This window comes from Felis catus, chromosome C2 (genome assembly GCF_018350175.1).
Source record: "Felis catus isolate Fca126 chromosome C2, F.catus_Fca126_mat1.0, whole genome shotgun sequence".
In the NCBI taxonomy this organism is placed as follows: domain Eukaryota; kingdom Metazoa; phylum Chordata; class Mammalia; order Carnivora; family Felidae; genus Felis; species Felis catus.
Window position 1 is genome coordinate 48,071,792 of NC_058376.1, and position 26,516 is coordinate 48,098,307.

A 26,516-nucleotide genomic window follows, 5' to 3' on the forward strand; every position below is an offset into this window, starting at 1 on the left:
CTTTGTTCTTAATGACAATCTCTCTCCCTCTCCCTCCCTCCCCCCGCCCCCATTTGCAAATCTGTGTAGATAACACAAAATTAGAAATTTGAGGACTATCCTTCAGTGGAATTTAATGTTCAGGTTTTAAGTTTGAAAGTATTAGATTCCTGTTTGTGTTCATCTGTATAGGGAGGGGGAAAGAGTTAGTTTAAAACTAATGACATTAAATTCCACATGAATAAATTACTACCTTTAACCACTTAAATTCTCAGAACTTTAGTTTCTTCTTCTGAAATAACATCACAGTTACTAATCATGAGTATGAAATAAAAATACATTTTGTTGATTGTACTAGGCACTTACAAGGCTGCTCATCCTTCCTTAACTGGCCCACTAAGTACAGAACTAGAATTCACTATGGGATACTCACCTCTTACTGACTCTCAAGGATTGCAGAGTTTGCAACATTATGAGATTGTTACTATTTTCTGTGTTTCCAAGATTAGAAAACCAAGGCTGAAAGAAATTGAGTTAATGAAAGGGAAGGTATCCCCTCTTCCCTCCCTACTCCCTGAGAATTATCACCTAAGATAACGAATCACTTCAGGGCACCTGGGTGGCTCAGTCAGTTAAGTGTCTGACTTTGGCTCAGGTCATGACCTCACGGTTCACAAGTTCCGAGTCCTGCATCGGACTTTCTGCTGACAGCTCAGAGCCTGCTTCAGATTCTGTATCTCCCTCTCTCTCTCTCTGTCCCTCCCCCACTTGCTAGTGTGCTCTCTTTCAAAAAGAAATAAACATTAAAAAATTGTTGAAATATAACCTACATACCATAAAGTTCACCTTTTTGAAGGGTCTACAAAGTGCTTTTTAGCAAATTCAGAGTTGTGCAATCATCACAACTATTTAATTTCAGAACATTTGGTTGCTCAAAAAAGAAACTCCTACCCATTAGCAGTTACTCCCCTTTTCCCTCCAGTCCTTGGCAGCTGCTAATTTCCTGTCTGTCTTTGTGGATTTGCCTCTTCTGGACATTTCATGATAAAAGGAATCATTACAACAAGTAGCTTTTGTGTCTGGCTTATTTCACTTAGCATGATGTTTTCAAGCATCATCCATGTTGTAGCATGTGTCAGAATTTCGTTCCTTTTTAAGGCTGAAGAATATTCCATTGTATGGATATATCACATTTTATTTATCCATTCATCACTCGATGGACACTTGTGCAAAGCTCTAAGCCCAATTTGGTAATTCCCAAGTTTGATCTTTTGTTTGGAGTACCATACATTCCTCTAAGATCTCATCCACTTTGACAGTTTCTGTTCTTATTGTGGAGATGATTCCAATTCTAATTTTCAGCCCTTCATCTATATTAGTCATTTGTATAACTACCTCACCCTGAAAAATTGAACTTAGCCCCCCCCCCCCGACTGCTATATGAAGAGTGATTGGAGGATAAGATGCTGAGGGAAAGGAGGCCAGTTAAGTTGCCTAAAAGCAGTCTCCCCAAAATGAGAAAGACCTAGCCATGAATGGTGGTCACAAGGACAGAAAAGGAGGCAGCAATCAAGGGGTACTGCAGGAAAGTAAGAAGGGCCCTGTTCTTAACCAGAGATGGAGGAGAAAAGACTTGAATGATACAGAAGTGATTTAGATTTTCCAGGGGAGGGCATGAGGCGTTAGGAGAATTGGAAAACAGCATAAATGGTGATGCCTATATGTAAGAGGAAAGCTGGGAGAAGCTCTTTTATTTTTTAATTTTTTTCTAATTTTATTTGTGAGAGACAGAGACAGCATGAGTGGGGGAGGAGCAGAGAGAGAGGGAGACACAGAATCCGAGGCAGGCTCCAGGCTCCGAGCTGTCAGCACAGAGCCTGACGTGGGGCTTGAAGTCACAGATTCTGAGATCATGACCTGAGCCGAAGTCAGAGGCCTAACCGACTGATCCACCCAGTTGCCCCTGGGAGAAGCTCTTTTAGAGATGATAAAATTAGTTTCAGATGGTTGAGTTTAAATTGATGTCAAGACGTGTAAACAGATGGCTTTCGGGCAGCTGGAGATGCTGGAAGAGATCCTCTGGAGTAAAAGTAGAAATCTGATCAGTACCAGCCTGGCAATGGTTATTAAAACTGTGAGACATGGTTGGCACTTCCAGCTTTTGATCTGGGCTCTGGAGATTCATTTAGTGTAGTCGTTTAATTCTTTGGCTACTTTTCAAGTGGCAGATAAAAGGGAATATGGAAACGTGAAGACAGAGCTGTGTGGTTGAAGAGTCAGAGTGAAGTGACAGGAGGACTGTGCAAACTCGGTCATCCAGCCTCTCACCTTCTGCCTCTGAATCCTCTTGTGTTACAGATGATGAAAAGGTCCTGAGAACGAGATGATTTGCCTTAGGTATTAACATCACATCAGTGTCAGAGCCAGAACTGGAACCGTGACTAGTGGTTCCATTATGCCCAGAAAGTTCTAAAGGAAAGTTCAAGAACAGCTTGTATTATTTCTTACCGTTCCCTCCCTAGAATCCAAGTCACTGGCTTCCCTGCATGCGACATAGGGAAGACAGTGCCCACAGACTCTTGGTCTTGAAGTCCCTTTCTCTCCTGGTTTTCCTACCTCTCAGGTGGCCCCTTATCAGGTTTCACAGGCCCCTCTTACACCTGTGCCTTTCATAGTCCACTTGCAACTTGTCACCCATATTGAGTTTTGTCTTAGTTTAAATTGCTGATGACTCCTAAATCAGCCTCCAGCCTGCATATGGGAGTTTGAGGCTTAGGACTAACTCCCTACTGGATGTCTCTGCTTCGATGTTCCAATAACATGCCCAGCCATGTTTGGTACCACTGTTACATACAACTTTATGCCAATGAACTTGCAAATCTAAATGAAATGGGTGACCTTTTTTTTTTGACAGGTTGTGAGTGGCCAGTATTGACGCAGGAATCTCAGCGGGCTAATTAAACATAGCAGAAATTAACAGATTATTATCTTCTTGCTACAAATCCAGGTCCAGATTGTTGAATCTTCAAAAAAAATAAAACCCGTAATTGCTATGTATTTCCTCCCAGCTTAAGAAAGTTTTAAAAACTTTTAAAAACGTCTTAAAGTAGTACACGAACAGCTATATTTTCTCCTGTTAGATTTAATTTGCCACCTTTGCTTTGTCTCTGTATAAGCACATATTTTCTTTTTACGTACCATTTTCAAGTCAGATATTCTGACACTTCACCCTTAAATACTTCAGCAAATACTTCTCCTCAGAGTAAAGATACTGTCTGGCATAATGACAATGTCATCATCACACAGAATTCATTAAAGCATCAAATATCCAGTTCATAAATAGCCCCAATTATTCCAAAAATGTTTTAAGGGTATCCTTTTATTTATTTTTGAGAGACAGAGAAAACAGGGAAGAGGGGCAGAGGGAGAGAGAATCCCAAGCAGGCAGCCCGCAGGCCGACCTCATAAACTGTGAGATCATGACCCAAGCCTAAATCAAGAGTGGGAAATTCAACCGACTGAGCTACTCAGGCGCCTCTAGAGTATCCTTTTAAAAACCAGGACAGAGCATTAAAGAAAAAAAGAAAAAGATGGCAAGATTTTATTAGTTTTGTGATTTTTGATCCCCAAACCTGACAACAAAAACCACAAAGACATGAGACACACACACACACACACACACACACACAATCCTAAAAAATACAAATGCAAAAGTCCTCACACAATATTAGCATATTTCAGTATGTAAGAGGTCTGAATTTTTGAGGAAACAATGTTTGTCGCTCTTTTCTTCTCCATGACCTAGCAGCCTTCTAGTCAGATCCCACTGATGTCTTGCGTGACTAAACCATCGTAGGTCATTCCATCCCATTCCATCCCCAGTCGTCAGAGCGACTTGTTCAAGGAGCCCAAGGCAATCAGCATATACAGTATTATTGCCGGCTAGAGGTGCTCTAACCAGCAAGAGGTTCAATCCTTTCGCTGGCCAATTGTTGAACACCACTCCAATGTACCCCTTTGCCTTGCATTCCTTTTACTGGAGCGTGTTGTTATTCGTCGCTTCTCCTTGGTCCATGGTTTGCTCCTTGGTGGCGCCAACAGCGGACACCTAAACAGGTGTTGGAGCGCGGGAAAGACCACACGCTCTCCCCGGAGCCGCGGCACCGGGAGGCGGTCCGGAGGCGGAGCCTCGGCCGCACCAAGTCCTGCGTGCAGCTCTGCGCCGCCTCTCGCCGGGCCGCCGCTCTCCGCCCAGGGAACCGGGTCAGGCCGCGCCGCCCATGGTGCTGCTCGAGAGAGCCATGGCCAGTAAGTAGTGCAGCGGCCCGGGGGAGGGATCGCCGGCTCAGCCCCTCGCCTCCGCCTGTGTCCCCGCCGCGTCCCGGGCCTTCCCTGACCCGGCGCCCGCGGGGTTGAGGTCTCGGGCGGCGGAGCGCGGCCCCGCGCACTCCCGGGGAGTCCAGGCTTTCGGGAGCGCCAGGCCTCGCGACCGGAAGGGCCCGCGTCTTGCTCACTGCAGGGCTCCTCCTGAGTCCCGTGGCTCTAGCTGCGTTTCGGCACCGCCGGCTGCAAATTCACCTGCGGCGGAAGAGGAGGGAGACGGGTGCACACAAGTTCCGCGCCCTCTTCTCCCCGCCCCGACCGGAAGACTGCACCTTCAGTAATTAGGAGACTTATTCGAGTGTGGGAACCTCTGCCTTGTGGGATTCTTGGAGGCTGTTAGGTTTTGCATGAGAAAGCGAGACTATCCAGGGGGTGTCGCGTTCACTGTATTCACCTTAGATTGATTTTTTAACTTGAGTTTTGCAAAAGCATGTATCCTAATTATTTGTGTTTTGAACCCCGTCATATGAAAATGAAGCATCGTTTTTCTCTGATTTGGGCTGTATGGTAAGAGGCCTGATTAACTTGCCCCATGTTGCACCGCCCGTCACACCCAGTGGAGAATGCCCTCTTCCCAAACAGAAAAAACTGGACAAGCTGTTTCTGCACCTGGACATTGAGCTTTCGGGTTAGGTATTACATGTTACACAAGTCTATCCTGGATCAGCCCCAGGGGGCGTTTCCAGCCATCTTTCTTTGTTCCCAGGTCTTTGCCCGATCCTTTCACATGAGGCTTTGGAGTGTCCTGGACCCCTAGTCTGGAAACCTGGATTAATACAGTTTTGCCTCAGTCTGTGGCAACAGGTCATTTAATCTTTCTGAACCTCAGTTTCCTGGCCTGTAAAATGGACATCAACTGCCCCTCCTGAGGTCTTGCGAGGCCCCCACTAGATGCTAAGGTTTGTGCAAGTGCTCTGGTTTTCATTTTAACCTGCCAGTGCTCGGAGCAAGTCAGTGGCTGACTGAATGTGGGGTATGGAAGTCCTTTTACACACCTGCCTCTGGATGTGCCTGCTGTCTCTGAAGAGCCAGGACGAGACTGAGGCTGGTGGGCTTGAGAGGTGTGGCTCGTGATGGTGTTGAGGATGGTGTCTGATTTCCTTGAGGAGTGTTTTCAAGTTACATGACCTCTCCCCGGCCCACCCAGAAACAAACAAATGCGGTTCCTGTCCTGCTTTACAGTTCCAGATTTTGGCTTGGATTGTCTCACTGACTTTGTTCACTGATTTTGCGCAGCTTCCCTCCCCCCCTGCAATTTCCTCATCTACCAAATAGTGTTAATGACGCTTCACAGATGTTTGCATGTATAGAGGGCCTGGCACATTCCGTATGCTTTTCCCACATTGGTCCCTTCACTTTACTATGTTTTATCCTTTTTTTTTTTTTTTTTTTTTACCCCCTTTGGTAAGTCTTTCATTGTTAGATGATGATGAATATTAGGGCAGCCAGGAACCTTAAAAGTCATTGTAATTTTCACTTTACAGCTGAGGAGATGAATTGACTAGTATTGTTTTCCACATCAAGAAACTTCCCGATGGTAGCCTTTCTGTGTCTCAGCCCCTGTGTGGAGTGGGTAATCTGCAGAATGTCAGACAGTCCCAAGCCTGGATCAGGACTCTCTGGATAGGATGAGGGAGAGAGGAAACTCTCAGCATAGCCATGGTGGATTCATCTTTTAATCCCTCCAGAGCAGAGACAAAGCCCAGCTCCTGAATTACCGTGGAGACTTTTAGTAGGTCTGTGTGATGTTCTGGTGACAGCTAAAGTTTGCTCCAAAGTTATCCCAGCTTTCGTTTCTTGTTTTAGATTCCTTTGTATTCATTCAGATTCTGAAACTATTCAACAAGCTACATTCAGGGTTACATTTAGCTCTTCTCACTGTTTTTAAGATACACCAAGGAATGGAGCATCTGAGTTTTCCTACTTTTAGGGTTCACAGTGGGCCAAACAGGCCATCAGAGATCGGGGTCTGTCGGTGTTGACTCTTCTGGGGACATTTGCACCAGTACAGCAGATACCCAGAGGGAGAACTCTAATGGTTTTCAGGTTCTAGAGCTTAGTTTTCTAGAGCAGCGGTGGGGGAGGGAAGCTAGGGAAGGCCTTTACTGAAGATTCCTGAAGTTTTGCAGAGCTTCATAGCTTGCCACGTGTTTTTGATCCTTTAATGTCGCCTCCCGTCAGACCAGGAGCAAAAACTGCGTCAATCAGGGTCCAGGCAAGACGTAGAAACCACACCAGTCACTTGAACACGGGAAATTGTATATAAAAAATTATTAACCAGTGGGTGATGACTATAAGAGTTACAAGAGAACTCTAGAGAATATAGGAAAAGCACATATAGGGTGTGGTTATTAGCTCAAAGAAGGAATAAGCCTGGAAGAACCCCTGACCTTCTTGGCTGACAGCAAATCTTGTTGGCTCTGTGGGACTCAGTCCCTGATAAAAATATGGAGCCTCTTACTCGAGTAACAGGAAAAAGCACTGTTAGGTTTTTCTAACAGTCTCCCTTGCAACCTCTCGTGGTGTTATTTGCCACTTAATGTTGTGCTCTTTGGGGGCACAGGAATATTCATGGGGCCAGAGCAAAACCTCACAGGTGGCCAGGGGCCCTGCCCCGTGACTAAGCACATGTGCAGCTCCTTAGCCGCCAGGCTTCCCTCCCTCCAGCGGCTGGACCTTTGCTCCCTGCCCCAGCTGGTGGTGGGGAGGTGGAGGCGGGCAATTCCCCTTCCATTGGGCTGACCGCCCCAGGTCACAGTGATTGGGTAGTTTCCAAGGGATTTCACCTGCACTAAGATGCACTCCGTATCTGGAACAGGGGTAGCTTGAGTCCCAAGAGCAAACTGTAAGGGACAGTTCCATCTTCAAGTTCATTCTTCCTTCAAGCCGTGTTCTCAGTAGTATGTAAGAAGGTGGCCCTGCCTGCTTCGCTTGAGGCTCTTGTGCTGGCGTGGGGCCTCGCCCAGAGGTGTTGCTCTGTCCCCAGGTTTCTCAGCCTCCACATCATTCACATTGTGGGTTGGATAATTCTTTGTTGTGAAGGACTGTTGTGTACGGTGGCGTGTTTAGCAATGTCCCTGAAGCCTACGCACCAGCAGCTACTGGCACCCCAACAGTGGTGACGTTGTCAGATGTCTTGGGGAGGGGGTGCAGAACCTGTCTCTGGTTGAGAGTTGCTTTGATCCAGGAGTCAGGTCTTCTGACAGCTGTTTTCTTGTATCTTCGTCCTCAGCTTTCCGCTTGGCCCTCATCCAACTTCAGGTTTCGTCCGTCAAATCAGATAACCTCACTCGAGCTTGTGGCCTCGTGCGGGAGGCAGCAACACAAGGAGCCAAAATAGTTTCTCTGCCAGTAAGTATGGAGGCGGAGGTGGCCGCTGCCCTCTGGGAACTTCTGATCCAGTAGAATACTGGCTGCTACCTCTCGTTGTCTTCTTGTGTCCTGGGGTCCAGCAGGGTCTTATGGGTCCCCAGGATTGTTCCATGTTTAAGGGTCTTTGTGATAGGATGTGCCAGCGTGTTTACAGCTCTTTGGGATCATCTGTCGTGTTCAGAATCCTGGTAAGTTGTGTGGCTTACTTAAAGATAGAATACTCAGTGCCTTGGATACTTACCTTCTTTCCTTGTATAAGTAAGTCTTTCCAGGACCATGGCACACATAACTGATTGTAGTGCTAAGGCTCCAACATTTTTAGCAAATGGTTGAAAACTGGAAATTACTAGAGACATTTAGGAAGCCTGCAGTATCTTCCTAAATATGGTAGCCTGTAGTAAGCCAGTAGGGCTCTGCATGTATTTCCTAGGTGATTGCTTTTAGAACAGAACCAGGTAAAGGTTGCACCACATTTGCTTGTCAGCAGGTGTAGTGTTGGCCCAGAGCTGGGTTCTGCTCATGCTAAGACATGCCTATACTGCATTTTGGGGCAAAGGACTACTGGGATCAGTGGTTGAACTATTCCAGGCAGCCCCCTCTTCCTCTCTCCCTTTTGCGCTGTGGGGAGGAGGTGGCCCTTTGTAAACCCTGCTTAGATTGACTAGAGAATTTTCAGGGCCACCTTATGTTTTAGGCTCCAGTCCATCACAGATGTGGCCAGTGAGTCAGAATCTTTAACAAGGGAGCTTGAGATCTTAATGTGAATCCAGTCTTCCTTATGGCCACAGTTATGGGACTCGCCTGTACCCTGATCACGGTCACTTGTTGCTTTAAGTTGCCAGGAGCGAGAATGAAAGCACCTAATTCTGCATGTGCCCTCTCTAACGTGTGTTGTGTAAGCTGATGATCCTCAGGTTTGAGTTTGCTAGCACAGTGCCTGGTGCACAGTCTCAGTGAATGATGAATTAGAATCAAAGTCTAGTTTTTGCTTTTCTTTTCTCACAGAGCTGTGGCAGATAGCATATCCTGGAGAATGAGAGATTTCTATATTTTTTCAAACACAGGCTTTATTGCTTTACGTAGTTAATAATATAGTTTTGAGCCAATGGATTCATTCTAACACCCGAAGTCCTATGATTAAAACCAATTGTCATGGGGCTCAGGTGCCCAGGGTGGGAACTCAGAGTTCTGCGGACACCGAGGGAGAGGCGGATTTGCTGGGGTGACAGGGATCTGAGAGAGCACACATGACTTGTGTCCTCTGGCCCAACCTGAGCCAGCTGTCAAGTTCGGCTCGGGGCCACAGGCTAGGATGCCAGTGTTTTTCTTATCGGCTGTGTTTTACCCTTTTGAGAGCAGGGCTAAAAGAGGCAGCTGTGTCTTCTGAGTTTAAGTTTAAAATGGGTGGGCTATTTTCACGGTTTCCCCCCCCCCCCTTTTCTCTGCCAACATTATTCTAGGAATGCTTTAATTGTCCATATGGCACGAAATATTTTCCCCAATATGCTGAGAAAATTCCTGGTGAATCTACACAGAAGCTTTCTGAAGTAGCAAAGGAGTGCAGCATATATCTCATTGGAGGTAACTTCCTACCCTCAAGGTATAATGACCTAAACATGAGAAACATCCAAATAATTTTTGTTTCATTTAAGCAATCAAATACAAAGCATGTAAGTCAGACATTGAAAGAATGAGGTGGATCTTACGTAATCATGTGGAAAAATGTTCAAGACACAGGTATGTGGAAGAAGCACGTTCCGTATGATATGAACAGGCACTCTCAGATTAATCCCTGCCACGAAAGGTTATATATTTTCATATGTGTTTGTATATATAGCACATAGTAAGTATGGTATAAAGACGCACCAAACTGATAATGATGACTTTTCCCTGGAGAAGGAATGGGAATACAGGGCAGGTGGAAATGTGGAAAGAAAACACTGTATTGGAGTGTCTTTCATTATACTAATACAACGTTAGGAAATTTTGTTTTCTCATAAAGAGGCCACATATATCAAGGTAGCTTTAGAAGTATGGTTTTGAAATAAATGTGGTTTCAAAATAAATTTTTAAAATGTATTTGCTTAAATAAAAATCAGTACAGTAAAGCTGTTCAATAGATCTAGCAAACAATTATTCTCTGTTATGACATGTTAAAAGAATTAGAAACAGATGAGAGGTGAAGAAAAGACAAGCAAGAAAAAAGAAATGCGGGAACTACATTCAGTGATGGCAGGATTGGCTTCCATTCCCATCATGAGGCCTAATGGGGATACAATTACTTTGCAGGACCTGGTGATTTGAAGTTGAGCAACAGTGAATCCTCTGTGTTTCTCTAGTGTTATAGATTAACAGATCTTGTAGCTCAAGATCAAAGCAGAATTCAGAAACAGTTTGGTTATTTTTGAACCTGTCTTTGGCATCTGACTTAATTACATTTCATCTCTACTCTGGAGTTTGTTTCTGAAACATCATATTAAAGAAGACAAAAAAGAACATAATTAAATAACCCTTAGAACATAGTATGCTTTATTGTTGGACCCAAGTGACAGTTTGTCAAGTGTTTGTCTTGTTATCATACAAGAGTGCTTTATTCAGAATATTTTCTTTGCTCCTGTGTTTCTCTTCTCAATGAAAGGTTCTGTTCCTGAAGAGGATGCTGGGAAATTCTATAACACCTGTGCTGTGTTTGGGCCTGATGGAACTTTACTGATAAAATATAGAAAGGTAAGTAGGGAATGTGGCAAGCCTCATTACCTCTTGAGAATTTGCTGTGAAATCCCCTAGTTCCTCTCATCAAATTTTACACATGTGGGGCGTTTGACTAGTTGGTATAGTCAACTTGTCGAATCTTGCCTGTTGGCATTTTGATATAAATTTTAGACTTAGCCTGTCAGTTTCAGCAAAGGAAAAATCTGTAGGAACTTTGATTAGAATTGCCCAGTGTTTATAGTGCACTATTGACAATAGCCAAAGTATGGAAAGAGCCCGAATGTCTATCGACTAATGAATGGGTAAAGAAGATGTGGTATATGTGTATATATCAATATATTTATATCTATATCTGTATCTATATATATGTGTATATATATATATATATACACACACACACATATATATATACACATGTGTATATATATACATATGTATACACACATACATACAATGTAATATTACTCAGTGATCAAAAAGAATGAAATCTTGCCATTTGCAACAATGTGGATGGAACTAGGGTGTATGATGCTAAGCAAAATAAGTCAGAGAAAAACAAACATATGACTTCATTTGTATGTGGAATTTAAGATACAAAACAGATGAACATAAGAGAAGGGAAGCGAAAATAAGATAAAAACAGAGAGGAAGACAAACCATAAGAGACTCTTAAATACAGAGAACAAACTAAGGGTTGCTGGAGGGGAGGTTGGTGGGGGATGGCTAAATGGGTGATGGGCATTAAGGAGGGCACTTGTTGGGGTAAGCACTAGGTATTATATGTAAGTGATGAATCACTAAATTCTATTCCTGAAATCGTAATTACACTAAATGTTAACTAACTTGGATTTAAATTAAAAATAAATAAATAAAGCAAATACTTAGAATGATAAAAAAAAAAAAAAAAAGAATTGCACTGAAAATAGAGATCACTTTGGGAACGTTGACATTTGGTAAATGCAAATACATTGAGAAGATTGTTAAATACTTTGGCTATTGATCCTTTTATTGTTGTGAAATCCCTTTCTTTCTCACAATAATCTTTGTCTTGAAGTTTATCTCTGATATTGCCATGGCCATTCTAATCTTATACTTACTGTTGTATGGTACATTTTTTTTCTAATTCCTTACTTTCAACCTGAATGTATCTTTGTATTTTATTTATTTATTTATTTATTTAGGCAGGTGTATTTAATTTATTTTTTTAATTTACATCCAAGTTAGTTAGCATATAGTACAACAGTGATTTCAGGGGTAGATTCCTTAATGCCTCTTACCCATTTAGCCCATCCCCCCTCCTGCAACCCTTTCAGTAACCCTCTGTTCTCCATATTTGAGTCTCTTCTGTTTTGTCCCCCTCCCTGTTTTTATATTATTTTTGCTTCCCTTCCCTTATGTTCATTTGTTTTGTATCTTAAAAGTCATCACATGAGTAAAGTCATATGATACTTGTCTTTCTCTGACTAATTTCGCTTAGCATAATACCCTCTAGTTCCATCCATGTAGTTGCAAATGACAAGATTTCATTCTTTTTGATTGCCGAATAATACTCCATTGTATATATATACACACACCACTTCTACTTTATCCATTCATCAGTCGATGGACATTTGGGCTCTTTCCATACTTTGGCTATTGTTGATAGTTTTGCTATAAACGTTGGGGTGCATGTGTCCCTTCAAAACAGCACACCCGTATCCCTTGGATAAATACCTAGTAGTGCAATTGCTGGGTCATAGGGTAGTTCTATTTTTAATGTTTTGAGGAACCTCCATACTGTTTTCCAGAGTGGCTGCACCAGTTTGCATTCCCACCAGCAGTGCCAAAGAGGTCCTCTTTCTCCACATCCTTGCCAACATCTGTTGTTGCCTGAGTTGTTAATGTTAGCCAGTTGGACAGGTGTGAGGTGGTATCTCATTGTGGTTTTGATTTGTATTTCCCTGATGATGAGTGATGTTGAGCATTTTTTCATGTGTTGGTTGGCCATCTGGATGTCTTTTGAGAAGTGTCTATTCGTGTCTTTTGCCCATTTCTTCACTGGATTCTTTGTTTTTTGGGTGTTGAGTTTGATAAGTTCTTTTTTTTTTTTCAACTTTTTTTTTTTTTTTTTTTAATTTTTGGGACAGAGAGAGACAGAGCATGAACAGGGGAGGGGCAGAGAGAGAGGGAGACACAGTATCGGAAACAGGCTCCAGGCTCCGAGCCATCAGCCCAGAGCCTGACGCGGGGCTCGAACTCACGGACCGCGAGATCGTGACCCGGCTGAAGTCGGACGCTTAACCGACTGCGCCACCCAGGCGCCCCGAGTTTGATAAGTTCTTTATAGATTTTGGATACTAACCCTTTATCTGATATGTCATCTGCAAATATCTTCTCCCATTCTGTCAGTTGCCTTTTAGTTTTGCTGATTGTTTCCTTTGTATTTTGATGAAGTCCCAATAGTTCATTTTTGCTTTTGTTTCCCTTGCCTCTGGGGACATGTTGAGTAAGAAGTTGCTGTGGCCAAGGTCAAAGAGGTTTTTGTGTGCTTTCTCCTTGAGGATTTTGATGGCTTCCTGTCTTACATTTAGGTCTTTCATCCGTTTTGAGTTTATTTTTGTGTATGGTGTAAGAAAGTGGCCCAGGTTCATTTTTCTGCATGTCGCTGTCCAGTTTTCCCAGCACCACTTGCTGAAGAGCTGTCTTGATTCCATTGAATATTCTTTCCTGCTTTTGTCAAAGATTAGTTGGCCATACATTTGTGGGTCCATTTCTTGGTTCTCTATTCTGTTCCATTGATCTGAGTTTCTGATTTTGTGCCAGTACCATACTGTCTTGATGATTACAGCTTTGTAATACAGCTTGAAGTCCCGTGTATCTTTATAATTAAAATGATTCTCTTGTAGCTAGCATACAGTTGGGTCTTGTTTTATTCATTTTGACAATTTCTGCCTCTTAGCTGGAGCACTGACTTCACTTATATTTAATGTAATTATTGATATGGTTTGATTTAGGCATTAGACATTTTAGTGGTTTTTTTCTTTGTTCCTCTTTCCAGCATTCTTTTGGTTTAGTTGAGTATTATTTAGAATTCCATTTTAATTTAACTATTGGCTTTTAGTTATACCTCTTTGCTTTTTTTTTAAGTTGTCCTGAGGATTACCATACACACCCTATCTTTTCATAGTCTACTTAGAATTAATATCCTCCTATTTCATATGAAATTTAAGAACGTCACAATTATATAGATCAATTTCCTTCCTTCTCCCCTCTTTCTGTTATAGTTGTCATACGTATTGCATAATAAATCCCACAAAACACTAAGTTTTTAAGTAATCATTTGTATGTAAAGAAATTCAGATAAAATTATTTTGTTTGCTGAAATATTTAGCTTCTTTGTATTTTTCTTTCTAAAGATCCTAGTTCTGTCTGGTATCTGCCTTCAAACAGAAAGATCTCCTTTAGAATTTTTGTAGTGAGGATCTGGTAGGTAGGAATGCTCTTAGTTTTGGTTTATGAATATATCTTTATTTTGTCTTCATTCTTGAAAGATATTTTTGGTGGAATAGAATTCTGGGTTGACAGTTTTCTTTTCTCTCTTAGAAATTTGAGCAATGTTTTTCATGTATTTCCTAGCCTCTTTTTAAGCATTTTTCTGATAAGAATTCGGTGGTGATTTGTATTGTTGTTCTGTATGTAATTCGTGGTGTTTTTCTGTCTGCCTTCAAAATGTTTTCCATAATCTTTAGTTCTCAGTGTTTTGACTCTGATGTGCCTATGTAGATATAGTTTTCTTTTTATTTCTCTTGCTTTGTGCTTATTTATTATTTTTTAAAAAATTTTTTAAACTTATTTTTGAGAGAGAGAGAGATAGTGTGAGCAGGTGAGGGGCAGAGAGAGAGGGAGACACAGAATCTGAAGCAGGCTCCGGGCTCTGAGCTGTCAGCACAGAGCCCGATGTTGGGCTCAAACTCATAAACTGTGAGATCATGACCTGAGCCTGAAGTCAGACGCCCAACTGACTGAGCCACCCAGAGCCCTGCTTTGTGCTTCTTTAATCTGTAAATTTAACTCTTTCGTCCCGTTGGGGCATTATTTTTTTAAATGCCTTTCTGTTCCATTCTCTTCTTATTGGACTTCAATTTTGATACTGTTCTACCAAACCAGGTTTCCAAGACTCCAGTTTTTTGTTTTTCCAACCTTTTTCCTCTATCTTCTTTAGCTTGGACAGTTTCCATTCATCTGTCTTGAAGTTCTCAGAGTCTTTCTTCTGTAATCCCTAGTCTCCTCTGTGCCATCCCAGTGAAATCTTTTAAAATTTCAGATAAACTTTTATTTCTCTACTAATTATATCCTCTTTGTCTATTCATTAAGAGCATATTTCTCCTTATAACCTTGAGCCTAGTTTAATAGCTCCTTTTTGGTAATTATCACATCTGACTCAGGCTGGGGTCTGCTTCATTGATTATTATGTTTTCTTTAAAGTTAGGTAACATTTTCTTATTTGTGTGTCTAGTAATTTTGGATTGCATATTGGATTCTATGTTGTTGAGATTCTAGCTTCTATTATATTACTCTGAAAAGGGTTGAATTTTTTTGTTTTAGTAAGTAGTTAACTTCATTGTACTCAAACACCATACTGTTTTTCCTTTGTGAGGTAGGCAGTAACTTCAGATTCTCCATTCTTTTTTTTTTTTTAATGTTTATTTACTTTTGAGAGAGAGCACGTGTGCACGCATGAGTGAGGGAGGGGCAGAGAGAGAAGGAGACACAAAATCCAAATCCAAACAGGTTCCAGGCTCTGAGCTGTCAGCACAGAGCCCAACATGGGGCTCACCACAAGATCATGATCTGAGCTGAAGTCCGGTGCTTAACCGACTGAGCCACCCAGGCACCCCTCAGCTCCTCTGTTCTATCTAAAGTTGTTTAGCTTTGGGGCTAAACAACTAGCTATTTGTGCTTGTAACCTCACTGTTTGAAGTGCATATTTTTAGTATTGAGTTTTCCAGTCCATGAATGTGTATATCCCACCATTTATTCAAGCTTTTAAAAATTTCTCTTGAATTGTTTTTATAGTGCTTTGGGTACAGTCTTGTATATCACTTGCTAGATTTATTCCTAATTGGTGGTTTTTGATGCCTTTTCATTTTCTGTTTCTTGCTAGTATATAGAAGTACAACTAATTTTAAAAGTACTGACCTTGTATGTTGTAACCTTGCTAAACTCCTTAATTTCAGCTGTAGATTTCTTTTGGAGTTTGTAGGTACATTGTTATATCATCTGAGAATAATTACAGAGTTAATTTTATCTTTCTCATCCTCATGGTTTTTATTCCTTTCTGTTGCCTTGTTGCTTGGGTTAGGATCTCTGAGATCCTCTGAATAGGAGGAGTCCTTGTCTTGTTCCTGATCTCAGTATGAAAAGGCTTTTAATGTTTCACTGTTAAGTATGATGTTCCTTCCTTTTTTACTTTTGCAGATGCTATGTCAGAGTAAGGGAATACCCTTCCCAGAAGAGTTTTTTTCTTTTGTTTTGAAAATATGAATGGATTTAGAAGTTTGCCAAATGCTCATTATGTACCTCTTAAGATGTTCATATGACTTTTCTCCTTTATTTTGTTAGCTATTTGTAGTAAATTACATTGATTTCCTCATGTTAACACGTGCTTTCCTTGAATAAATCCAATTTCAGATGATGTGTTGCACTTTTTATATATTGTTGCATTTAGTTGGGAAAATTGTACCGATTTTTAAGTACCCACTCTCCACCTCTCCTGCCAATGTGTCAGTTTGATTATGATTCTGTGATGAAGACTACTTCAGTAGCATTTATACTGAATAAGAAAGTAACACATTAGCTGCCTTCCGTAAGAAACCTAGATATCACCTTGCATACTACATAGGAAAGAAGTGTCATAAAACTACCGCTTTGTGGATTTTTTCCAGTTTTGTATATTAGAGCTCATTTTGATAAGATGTCAGCTTGTGGGTTGGGTTGTGGGCAGGTTGGGGTTACTATTTGTATAGTTGATCTTAGAGCATCCCTATTTCTGGGCATGGAAGGATGTTTGTAAATTGCTGCCGTGAACCCTGCGGGAAAAGAGGTAACCAAATCCGTTACTTGTGATGCAGCTCCATCTGTTTGATATTGACGTTCCGGGGAAAATTACATTTCACGAATCTGAAACATTGAGTCCCGGTGATAGTTTCTCCACATTTGATACTCGTAAGTACTAAGTTCACCTGTTTCAGCAGTCTCAGTAGACGAGGGTCAGGCGTTCTTTTTTTTTTTTTTTTCTCTTATGTTCCTCCCCGACTTCTTTACATACCCTGACTATAAGACCAGAAATGAGAAGGGTATAGAATGGCCAGAGATCTAGAAATAGTGGGCTGAATGGAGAACTACGGGTTTGTCATGATTTTGCTCTGCCATTTGGTCACAGACTATTCGTATGATCACTTCCAGAGTTTATCTGTCAGGCTGTGATTGAATACTTCCCACATAGACAGTAAGCATTCAATTACAATGAACTTCTTATTTCTAATCTGCTGACATAAATGATGTCTTCGTGAGGGAAAATCCAAGCAGGCATAGCTTGTACATTTTCTCCATCCATGGGCCCTGGGTAATGTATTACCTTCATTGTTTGGTGATCTCAAATGGAGGCTTTACCCTGCCACGCCATGTTGCAAAAGAGGTTAACTTTTCATTTGTGCATTTTCTGTTTGAAAAACAGCTTACTGTAGAGTGGGCCTGGGCATTTGCTACGACATCCGCTTTGCAGAGCTCGCACAAATCTACGCGCAGAGAGGTGAGATCACCGAGGTTGTGCTGTGGAGGTGCTTCCAGGTTTGGTTCCGGCCTGGTCTTCGTGGGTAGAGGGAGGGAGCCCTTGGTCAGAAAAACCGGAGGCGAAGCCTTACTCTGTCCACCCTCATCCGGCTGCTCAGACGTTGCTGCACATGGACAGCACAGCTGTTTGGAGGTTGCATTTCAGCACACCGTGGAGCTAAGCAGGAGCCATGCTCCTAAATCTTCTCTGCCCCTCGAACCCTTCTTGCTACTGTATTTGGAAAGAGTAGCTTGGAGCCCGCTAGAAGTGAGGATATGGTCTATGGTGCCTGTCATGATTTCACACTCAGTGGTCCTGCATGTTGGGCACAGTACAAATGTAGTCAGTGACATTCTGGTCCAGAGAACAAGTGTCCTTGCTGTCCTGGAAGAGCATGGAGCCAAGTCACGAGATCTGGGTTCTGGTTCCAGCTCTTTCCCTTAATGGACGTGATACTTTGAGTAAATTATTTAATCTTTACAGCAGCGTGGATCTCCATTTTTTCATAGGCATGGGGTGGAGACTAAGGAAGGAGAGCTTAGAAAGCTCTTCTTGTGGTAGTCAACAAATAGGAGCATCCCACTAGACTGTCCAAGCTACTCTGATTTGGACTTGACTGTCACTTCAAGTGAAATGGGTGCAGGCGTTGTGACTGCCTGGTCAGCAAACAGGTGGGGGGTGCACAGGCTCTGCGTTGGCGGTCTCTGTGTACTTCTGTCAGTGTTAGAGCACCTACTCTGCCCCTCATTTCATTTGAAAAGCATTACAAAATGTGGTCCTTGGCCACGCAGAGCTGGCCATATGGTGCTGACAGAAATCTGTGAAGTCACATACCGTGGTTTCGGTCATCAATAGCACTGTTCTTCTGTGTCTGTGTGCAGTGTGTATGTGTCCCCAAAGGAATCCTACCTTGGCGGACATCTTTTTTTTTAGGTTTGGGAGAGTTTGAGTTTGTTCCCCACTGGGTAAGGACCAAAATGGGGACTGAGTGTGGGGTGGTGTCAACCTGCACCCATTCTTCTCTGGCCGTTCTGTCTCAAGGCTGCCAGCTGTTGGTATATCCTGGAGCTTTTAATTTGACCACTGGACCAGCCCACTGGGAGTTGCTTCAACGAGGCCGGTAAGAAAGCATCTCAGGCACACCTTCAAGTGTCAGTGTTGCCTTGTTGCAGAGATTTCCAGTTTGGGGGAAGAACTAACCTTCCTGATACAGGATGCTGCCCCTGATTCAGGTGCCCTGACATCCAGATGCAGTGGGAAAGGATGAATCACTCGTTGACTATGTTGCTTGGATCGTGATGCTTCTCCTACCCCAGCCCTTACCTCATTCTGCTAGTCCTAGAATACCCTGCCAAGACACTGTTTTTCTATTCTGCGAATCCCAGGCATTGCACAGTGTCTTTGGCATGTCACAGTAGCTGTTACCTGGGTCCCTGAGGCTGAGGAGTGAGTGGTGAAGGGCAGATGGCTGAGGTGGATGTAATATGGAAGGAGAAAGGAGTGTGACTTGTGTGTCTGTGTAAAGTGTGCTGAAAACCATGAAATACTGGTCAGAGACACTGGCTCTCTCCATTACAGTTCTGTTAGTTGAGGTATCCTATACTTAGAGGAAAGTACACTGATTTTAAGTCTGTAGGTTGGGGAGTTTTTACATGTGTATGCACCTCTGGCCGCGGTCAATATAGAACACTTGCGGATCTCTAGAATGTTCCCCTTTGCCCCTTCCGTCTGCCCTCTCCTTTGCCCAGATGTGGCCACTATTCTCACTTCTAAAGAGGATGGCAATTTTTATTGGAGGAGGAAGCAGAGGTGTTTGGTTGGTTGCTTGGTGGAAGATGGGGTAGGGCTGTCTGATACTGTGAATATTAATTAATGCAGTCTTGTAGGGAGCAGGAAAAGCTTGGGAGATAGCGGAATGGCCTGGCATGGACCTGTTGGTTGAGCCCAGGATGCTCCCAGGTGAGGTGGCTTGATGTACCCAGCCTACCACCTGAAATTCTTACCTAATTTGAGATGATAGGGCTGCGGCCACTGGGGGCATGGAGATGCCACGCAGCCCTGCAAAGTGTTTGGCCCCAGCAAGTTCAGTCCAGTCTCTCTGGCCACCTTGACTTGATTAACCAGAGAAGATCTCGTTTATATGTTAAAAAGTTGGCTCAGGCCAGGATCTCAACTGTGGCAGTATTAACATTTTAGACTAGCTCATTCTCTGTTATAGGGGCTGTTCTGTGCACTGTAGGATGTTTAGTAGCATCCCCGACCTCTACCCTCCGGGTGCCAATAGCAGCCCCCATCATGAAAGTCAAAAAGTCAGAGTCAGTGTCTTCAGACATTGGCAAATGGCCCTACTGGGCAAAATCACTCCCAGTTGAGAAGTGGCGTATGCATTAAATATACTTTTAGAAGAGAGGGTTTCATGTCTTCGTTTGTTCCCTTCCATGTCTGAGCCAGCCTATCCTGTCCCAGTTTTTATTTTATTTTATTTTATTTTATTTTATTTTATTTTATTTTATTTTATTTTATTTATTTAAAAGAATTTTTTTTAATGTTTATTTTTCAGAGAGAGAGAAAGCATGCGTGCGTGAGCAGGGGAGGGGCAGACAGGGAGACACAGAATCTGAAGCAGCCTCCAGGCTGTGAGCTGTCAGCACAGAGTCCAGCACGGGGCTCAAACTCAGAAACTGAGAGCATGACCTGAGCCGAAGCCCGACACTTAACGAACTGAGCCACCCAGGCACCCCCCACTCCGTCCCAGTTTTTAAAAGAAGGATCTGTACCCTTGGGATAGAAAAATGTTGCCAATCTATAATATATGAATTACCTCTTTTCTGTCTGTTGACAACAGGGCTGTTGATAATCAGGTATATGTGGCCACGGCATCTCCTGCCCGGGATGATCAGGCCTCCTATGTTGCCTGGGGACACAGCACTGTTGTGAGTCCTTGGTGAGTTGGCTAAGCAGGGAAAGACTCTCCAGGAGCTTGGGAGAGATTGCACTGGGGGGGTGGGTTGTCTGATTCCCCACCAGCCCTGCCCCTTCCCAACCCCCCATCCTCACATGCCTCCTTGGTCTCCACTTTGTCTGAGAGAGACACTTGCACTTGGAAACCACGTGAGAAAGAATCGGGCCTGCTGTCTTTCTTGATTGAGCATTTGACCTTAGCCCTCTTCTGAGCTTCTGAGTAGATTTTGTTGTCAGTCAGACTTGGATCACATGGGGGAAGCATGGCAGCAGTCATGGGTGGGTGATTTTAGTAAAAGAGGCTCTCAGATTGTTGGCTTTTGGTTAAAATTTAAGCTAGGTGATTCGTTCTAGAGCAGAAATGGGTTATAGGGTGAGGATTTTGCTCCCTGCATAATGATTAGAAGATGGGGGAGGATGGGTTCATTTAACCAAAACTGTGACCTTGTCCTCTGTGAGAGTGTAAAGCATTGTCTTAGAGAAGCCAGCATGGGAGTTCTCCCACCTGCACACCCAGTTGTATGTTACTGTACGTAACTCATGGTCTGTACTTGAATGGTTTCCACAGCACTTTCACACACATGGCCTCCATGTGAACGAGACTTTTCCTATGTTAAGCTCAGTTTATAGATGGTAGAATTGAAGTTCGTGGGATAAAGTAGTCAGAACTGGTGTTTAGATTCAGGACTTCTGACTTTAGAACTCTGATTTATTCCATACCACTCACACATCTGTATGATTACACACATACTGCTGTGTATTTACATAATTTCAGGATAAATATGCCAGTAACAAGGCCGAGAAGGGTTATATATCACTAGGGTATGTCTGAAATTCTCTCTTCTGACCTTCTAGGCCCCAAAGATGAAAGAATGTGATAGGGGAAGGCCTTGGAAGATAAGACCAGTGAGAGATTCCAGGGAGCCTCCTGCATATTAGGATTTGGAAGGCACTGGCAGACTGGAAGGATTAAGTTGTCTTGAACATTTTCTTAAACTTGGTTCAAGTTCCTCTGTTCATTTGTTAGTGACAGGCTTCCTGGCCTTCTGGGCAGCTCTGCTTCCCTGCTAGGGTTTTCCTGATGAACTTCATTGCTGATCAGGCTGGCTGCTTCTGACACAAAGTAGTTGTACTTTATTCTTTTCAGAATTCTATCTGTAGGACTTGGGGGCCCTCGGTCTTATATTGACATCAGGAATGGCTGCCTGGGGTTAACCCAGAGAGGGAGATCTTTGAATACCAGAGCAAATGGGGAAGAAATAGAAAAGAATAAAAATGAATTCAGTTAAGTGGCATTAATGATGATGTTTGTAGCTCATTTGTGCCAAAAATTTGTTTGTGGCCATCTGGGAAACGGAACCAATTACTGTATCAGATTGTTTGTTAGGTCAGATTACTTTATTTTGTGCTTTGGAGAAATTTCATTTCACTAGATGTTTTTGAAGCCCTGCTTTGGGCCAAGAGACTCAGCACTGGAATCTTTTCCACATCAGCCTTTCCCCAGATTTGGGAGGGAGTGTTCCTGTTTCTAAGTGTGAGGCTCCTCTCCTATTGGGGTGTGCTTTACACACCACTTCTATCCAGACCCCAGGCTGAAACCTTTCCTTCAAAAACTGAAACCCAATAACATAGGGACCCAGGGACCACAGGCACAAGGAGGTCCAGGCACCACAGGGCTGTGCTCAGACCCAACCTTACCATCCCCAGCCTCGGAAAGCATGAAGGAGCAGAGCCAGACCACCCTCCCGAAAGGGTTCTTTCTGATCTGCACTCAGGAAGGGACGGGACAGAGCTTCCCGCTGTTTACAGGTAGCTCTGTTTTCAGAGGTTTGTAATCATGGAGGAACTACCGTTTCCTAGCAGCTGGCAGTTTACAGAACATACTCTGTAATCTAAGTCCTCACAGAGCTCTGATTTCCACTTTATAGACTAGGAAATGGAGAGTGCAGGTGACTTAGCACAAGGCCAAATGGCTACTTAAATGGTGGAACAGGAATTTATGTCCCTCCTTTCTTGTCTTTAATCTCAGATTCCTTCCCCTGAGGCCTGAGGTGGGACAAAATAGGGATCCTGATACCCACAAACATTAGTGACCTACTCCCTTCCGAATCTCTTTCAGGGGAGATGTCCTTGCCAAGGCTGGCACTGAAGAGACCATCGTGTATTCAGACATAGGTAAGATCTGCTGCGGCACGGTTGAGGTCTCTGGCGTCCCCATTGGTCTGAGGTGATTCCTAGCTGTGAAGCTCCTGTCGCTTGGAGGGGCTCCCTTGTGCCACCTTCTCGTTTATCTTTGGTTCTCTGGCCAAACCCTGGGGGCTATAATTCCGGTTGAGTTTTCTTGATTTGGTTTGAAATAACTCCAGCGGGACCACCAGGTCACCGGGTGCCTTTGGACAAGGCCTCTATATTCCTGAGTTACTTGCCGAGAGTCTGGTGGTTTTTATACTGTTTGGGGAAGAAATTCTCATTGGTTAGTGAGGAGTTACATCCTATTAATAGTACACTTTCCTGTTTTTGCAGACCTGAAGAGGTTGGCTGAAATACGCCAGCAAATCCCCATTTTTAGCCAGAAGCGATCAGACCTTTACGCAGTGGAGGCGAAAAAGCCCTAAGGTTTATGCTTCTAACATGTCATGAAAAACAGGATGATGTTTCTGCAATGTAATCAACTCCCTGTTGAATTCTTTAAGGAGATTTTTTTTTTTTTTCTAATTTCAGACTTTTCCTTTGTTGGGAACTCTCTATTGAGATGATGGAGCATCAACACATGATATTTTTCACACCATATTAGATAGTTAAAAAGGGCTCAGGCTAGCCTTGCGAGCAGAAGGAAAAGGAGATGGCCATAACTCCCATTCTAAGTTGCTTCATAGCAGTTGGTGAAAGTATCAGATCTTGGTATCCTGGTGGTTGCTTCACCTGGTACCGATAGATTTATGTCACATACCGCTTATCTCACTGCTGGGGTTAGAATCCATTACGTAGAAGATTTGGTCTGGTGCCACTCTCTCTTGAGTAGGATGTTGAAGTTTATATTTTTAGTCTGTGAGTAGCTATGGAAAGCAAAGTTATGGACCCTTGGTGTTTGCTAGAGGAAATGGCAGCCCCATCCCTTCCCGGCAGCCTTGGGGCTCTTCAAATTCAAGAAGGAGCCAGTGAATCAACCCCAGACCCTCCTGGTCTTAGAGAAAAGGTAGTATCAACAGGGAGTCCTGTGGAAGAATGGCAGCAGTGGCATTTGGTCAAGGCAACTAAAGTATGAGTCTCTGTAAAAGATTTTCTTGATGGGGTGAGTGTCTGAAAATATCTTTGTCTTTTTGCTTTTCTCCCTAGTAACACTTTCTAGCTTGATGAAGGCAAGCTAGTGGTTTTAGCCTAGTGGTTTTCAGAATCCTTTCGCACAATTAAAAATTAAGGATTCCAATGAACTTTGTTTTTATGTATGTTACAGTTGGTGGTGGGCTAATAAACATTTAACAACCAGCTGTCCAAAAAAAAAAAAAAAAAAAAAAGGCCCTGATTTTGATTTTGCAGTAGTTGCAGTAGTATTTGCCAATTTCCTTGGTATAAATACTTTCACTGTGGCCAAGTACAGACTATCAACATGACCCCTCTAAACACAGAGTTGGAAATAGATGCACAGTGGGCACTTGTGAGCTGGTGTAATCCTGCTCTAGCACACCACTGTTTACATATGTAGAGATATTTATCATCCTGGAAAATAAAACAAAACCTTACAATAATACACAAGCACACATTCTGTTAGCTATAAGAGTGATGATATCGTCATGTGTCATTTAACCCTTGGGAACCGGCATTGTATACCCAGAGGAGTACAGGAGTGAAAAAGGCAAATGACGTTTTAAAATTAAGTCTACAATTTGGTAAAATTTGACACATGTATACATCCATGAAAGCGCTCTCATCAAGATAATGAACCCTCCCCTGGTGTTTTCTTAAGCTGTTATGTAATCCCTTCAGCCACTCTTCTCCTCCCCAGGCAATCACTGATCAGCTTTGTCACTGTAGATTAGTTTGAATTTTCTATAACCCAAAAGTGGAATCATGCCATATGTATACTTTTTTACATCTTCTTTCACTCATCGTAATTACTAGGGGACTCATTCCTGTGTGTATCACTCATTTCTTTTTTATTGCTGAATGGTAGTCCACTGTATTTATCTGTTCACCTGTTGATAGACATTCGACTTTTTAGTTTTTGGCTATTAGAAATAAAGCTGCTAGAAAACATTTTGTACAAATTGTTCATTTTTCTTGAGTATCTAGGGGTGGAATGGCAGGGGCCTATGTGTATTTCACTGCCAAACTATTTTCCAGAGTGACTGTGCCATTTTATTTCTTGCCATCCGTCTGTCAGTGTCCCGGTTGCTCCGCATCCTCACCAGTATTTGGTGTGATAATTTGATTTTAGCTCTTTTAATGTGCATGTGATGTGATTTCATTGTGGTTTTACTTTGTATTCTCCTGATGATTAATAGTGCTGATCATCTTTTCCTGTGCTTTTCCTGTATCCTTTTCAGTGAGGTGTCCCTTCATATCTTTTCCCCCTGTTTTGATTCAGTTATTTATCCTTGTATTGATCAGTAAGAGTTCTTTATATACTCTAGTTAAAAACCATCTGTCGCGTGTCATGTTTTACAAATATATTCTCCAAGTCTGAGAAAAAAAAGTCTTCATTTTTTTTAAAAAGTATTGTTTACAGAGCAAAAGTTTTTAATTACCAGTGAAGGCTGGTTAATTACTTTTTCTTCTTTTGAAGTTTGTCTTTTTTATGTTGAGAAAACAGAAGGCCATGGGGGAAGGGAAGAGGAAAAAATAGTTACAAACAGAGAAGGAGGGAAGCAAACCATAAGAGACTCTTAAATACAGAGACCAAACTGAAGATTGGTGGCGGTGGGAGGGGGGGAGGAGAGGCGTAAATTGACTGATGGGCATTGAGGACGGCACTTGTTGGGATGAGCACTGGGTGTTGTATGTAAGCGATGAATCACAGGAATCTACCCCTGAAACCAAGAGCACGCTGTTTACACTGTATGTTAGCTAACTTGACAATAAATTATTTAAAAAAAATGTTGTATTTAAGAAATTGCCAAACTAGATGTCACTAACTTCCTATGTTTTCTTTTGAAAGTTTTATACTTTTAGCTCTTATATTTGGGCCTATGATCCATTTTTTTAAGTTTATTTTGAGAGACAGCACAAATGGGGGAAGGGCAGAGAGAGGGGAGAGAGAATATCAAGCAGGTTTCTGTACCGCCAGCACAGAGCCCGACTTGGGGCTCGATCCCATTAACCAGAGACCCTGATCTGAGCTGAAATCAAGAGTTGGTCACTTAATCAACTGAGCCACCCAGGCGTCCTATGATCCATTTTGAATAGTTAGTTTTCTATATATGGCGTGAGTGAAGAGTCAAGATTCTTTTCTTTCTTTCCCGTCCCTCCCCACCCCTCACCCCCCGCCCCCGACTATCCAGCTGGTCCAGCACCATTTGTTGAAAAGATTATTTTATTCTCATTGAATTGCCTTGGCAGCTTTATGGAAAAAGAATTGGCTGTATTTATCTTGATCTACTTCTGTGTTCTCCTGTTCCATCAATCTATTCATCTATTTTTACACAAATAACTGTTGATTATTGTAGCTTTATAATAAATATTAAAGTCTGGAAGTGTTGGTCTTCCAGCTCTTTTTTTGTTTTGACTATTTTAAGTCTTTTACATTCCCATATAAATTTCAGAATGAGAGTGTAAATTTCTACAGAAGAAAAGCTTGTTGGCATCTTGATTGGGATTATGTTGAATCCATAGAACAGTTTTGTGGAAAATTTACATCTTAATATCAACCCATGAACGTGAGCTATATTCTCCCTTATTTAGGCCTTTAATTTGTCTTAGCAATGATTGTTTGTTTCAGTGTAAAGGTAATATATATCTTTTGTCAGATTTATCCATAGGGACTACATATTTTTGATGCTGTAGTATTGTTTTAGAAACTTCAATTTCCAATTTTTCATAGCTAGTAAAAATATAATTTATTCCTGTATTTGATCTTACATCTTGCAACCTCACTAAACTCACTCTAGCAACATTTTGGGGGTAGATTTTGCATTTTTTTTTTTTTTTTACATAGATGATCATGTCTGCAAATGAAGACAGTTTGTAAAATAAATAGGCTTGTTCCTTTCCAATCTGGTTCCTATTTATTCATTCATTCATTCATTTATATATTTATTTATTCATTAAATAATTAATTTATTCATGTATTCATTCTTTCATT

At 42.3% G+C, this 26,516-nt stretch overlaps 1 protein-coding gene across 2 annotated transcripts; it reads left to right on the forward strand.

The window, feature by feature from the left end:
• Positions 1-3,644: 3,644 nt before the first annotated feature.
• Positions 3,645-24,472, forward strand: NIT2 (nitrilase family member 2). Of its 2 annotated transcripts, XM_045036813.1 has the most exons (11): positions 3,645-4,287; positions 7,595-7,713; positions 9,195-9,315; positions 10,373-10,461; positions 16,557-16,650; positions 17,162-17,236; positions 18,191-18,377; positions 20,103-20,201; positions 22,338-22,393; positions 22,742-22,834; positions 22,940-24,472. In XM_045036813.1, exons 1-10 carry the CDS (start codon positions 4,260-4,262, stop codon positions 22,831-22,833), a joined length of 960 nt encoding a protein of 319 aa, XP_044892748.1. In that variant the 5' UTR covers positions 3,645-4,259; the 3' UTR covers position 22,834; positions 22,940-24,472. The 2 variants fall into 2 exon arrangements, with proteins under 2 accessions (XP_044892748.1, XP_044892749.1); XM_045036814.1 differs by having other exon boundaries at positions 3,664-4,287; positions 18,299-18,377; positions 22,742-24,472.
• Positions 24,473-26,516: the final 2,044 nt, after the last annotated feature.

Coding starts and splice junctions, on each gene's coding strand:
- NIT2 (XM_045036813.1), top strand. CDS start 4,260: ATGGTGCTGCTCGAGAGAGCCATGGCCA. Junction 4,288..7,594: donor GCTCGAGAGAGCCATGGCCA/GTAAGTAGTGCA, acceptor CTTCGTCCTCAG/CTTTCCGCTTGGCCCTCATC. Junction 10,462..16,556: donor TACTGATAAAATATAGAAAG/GTAAGTAGGGAA, acceptor CTTGTGATGCAG/CTCCATCTGTTTGATATTGA.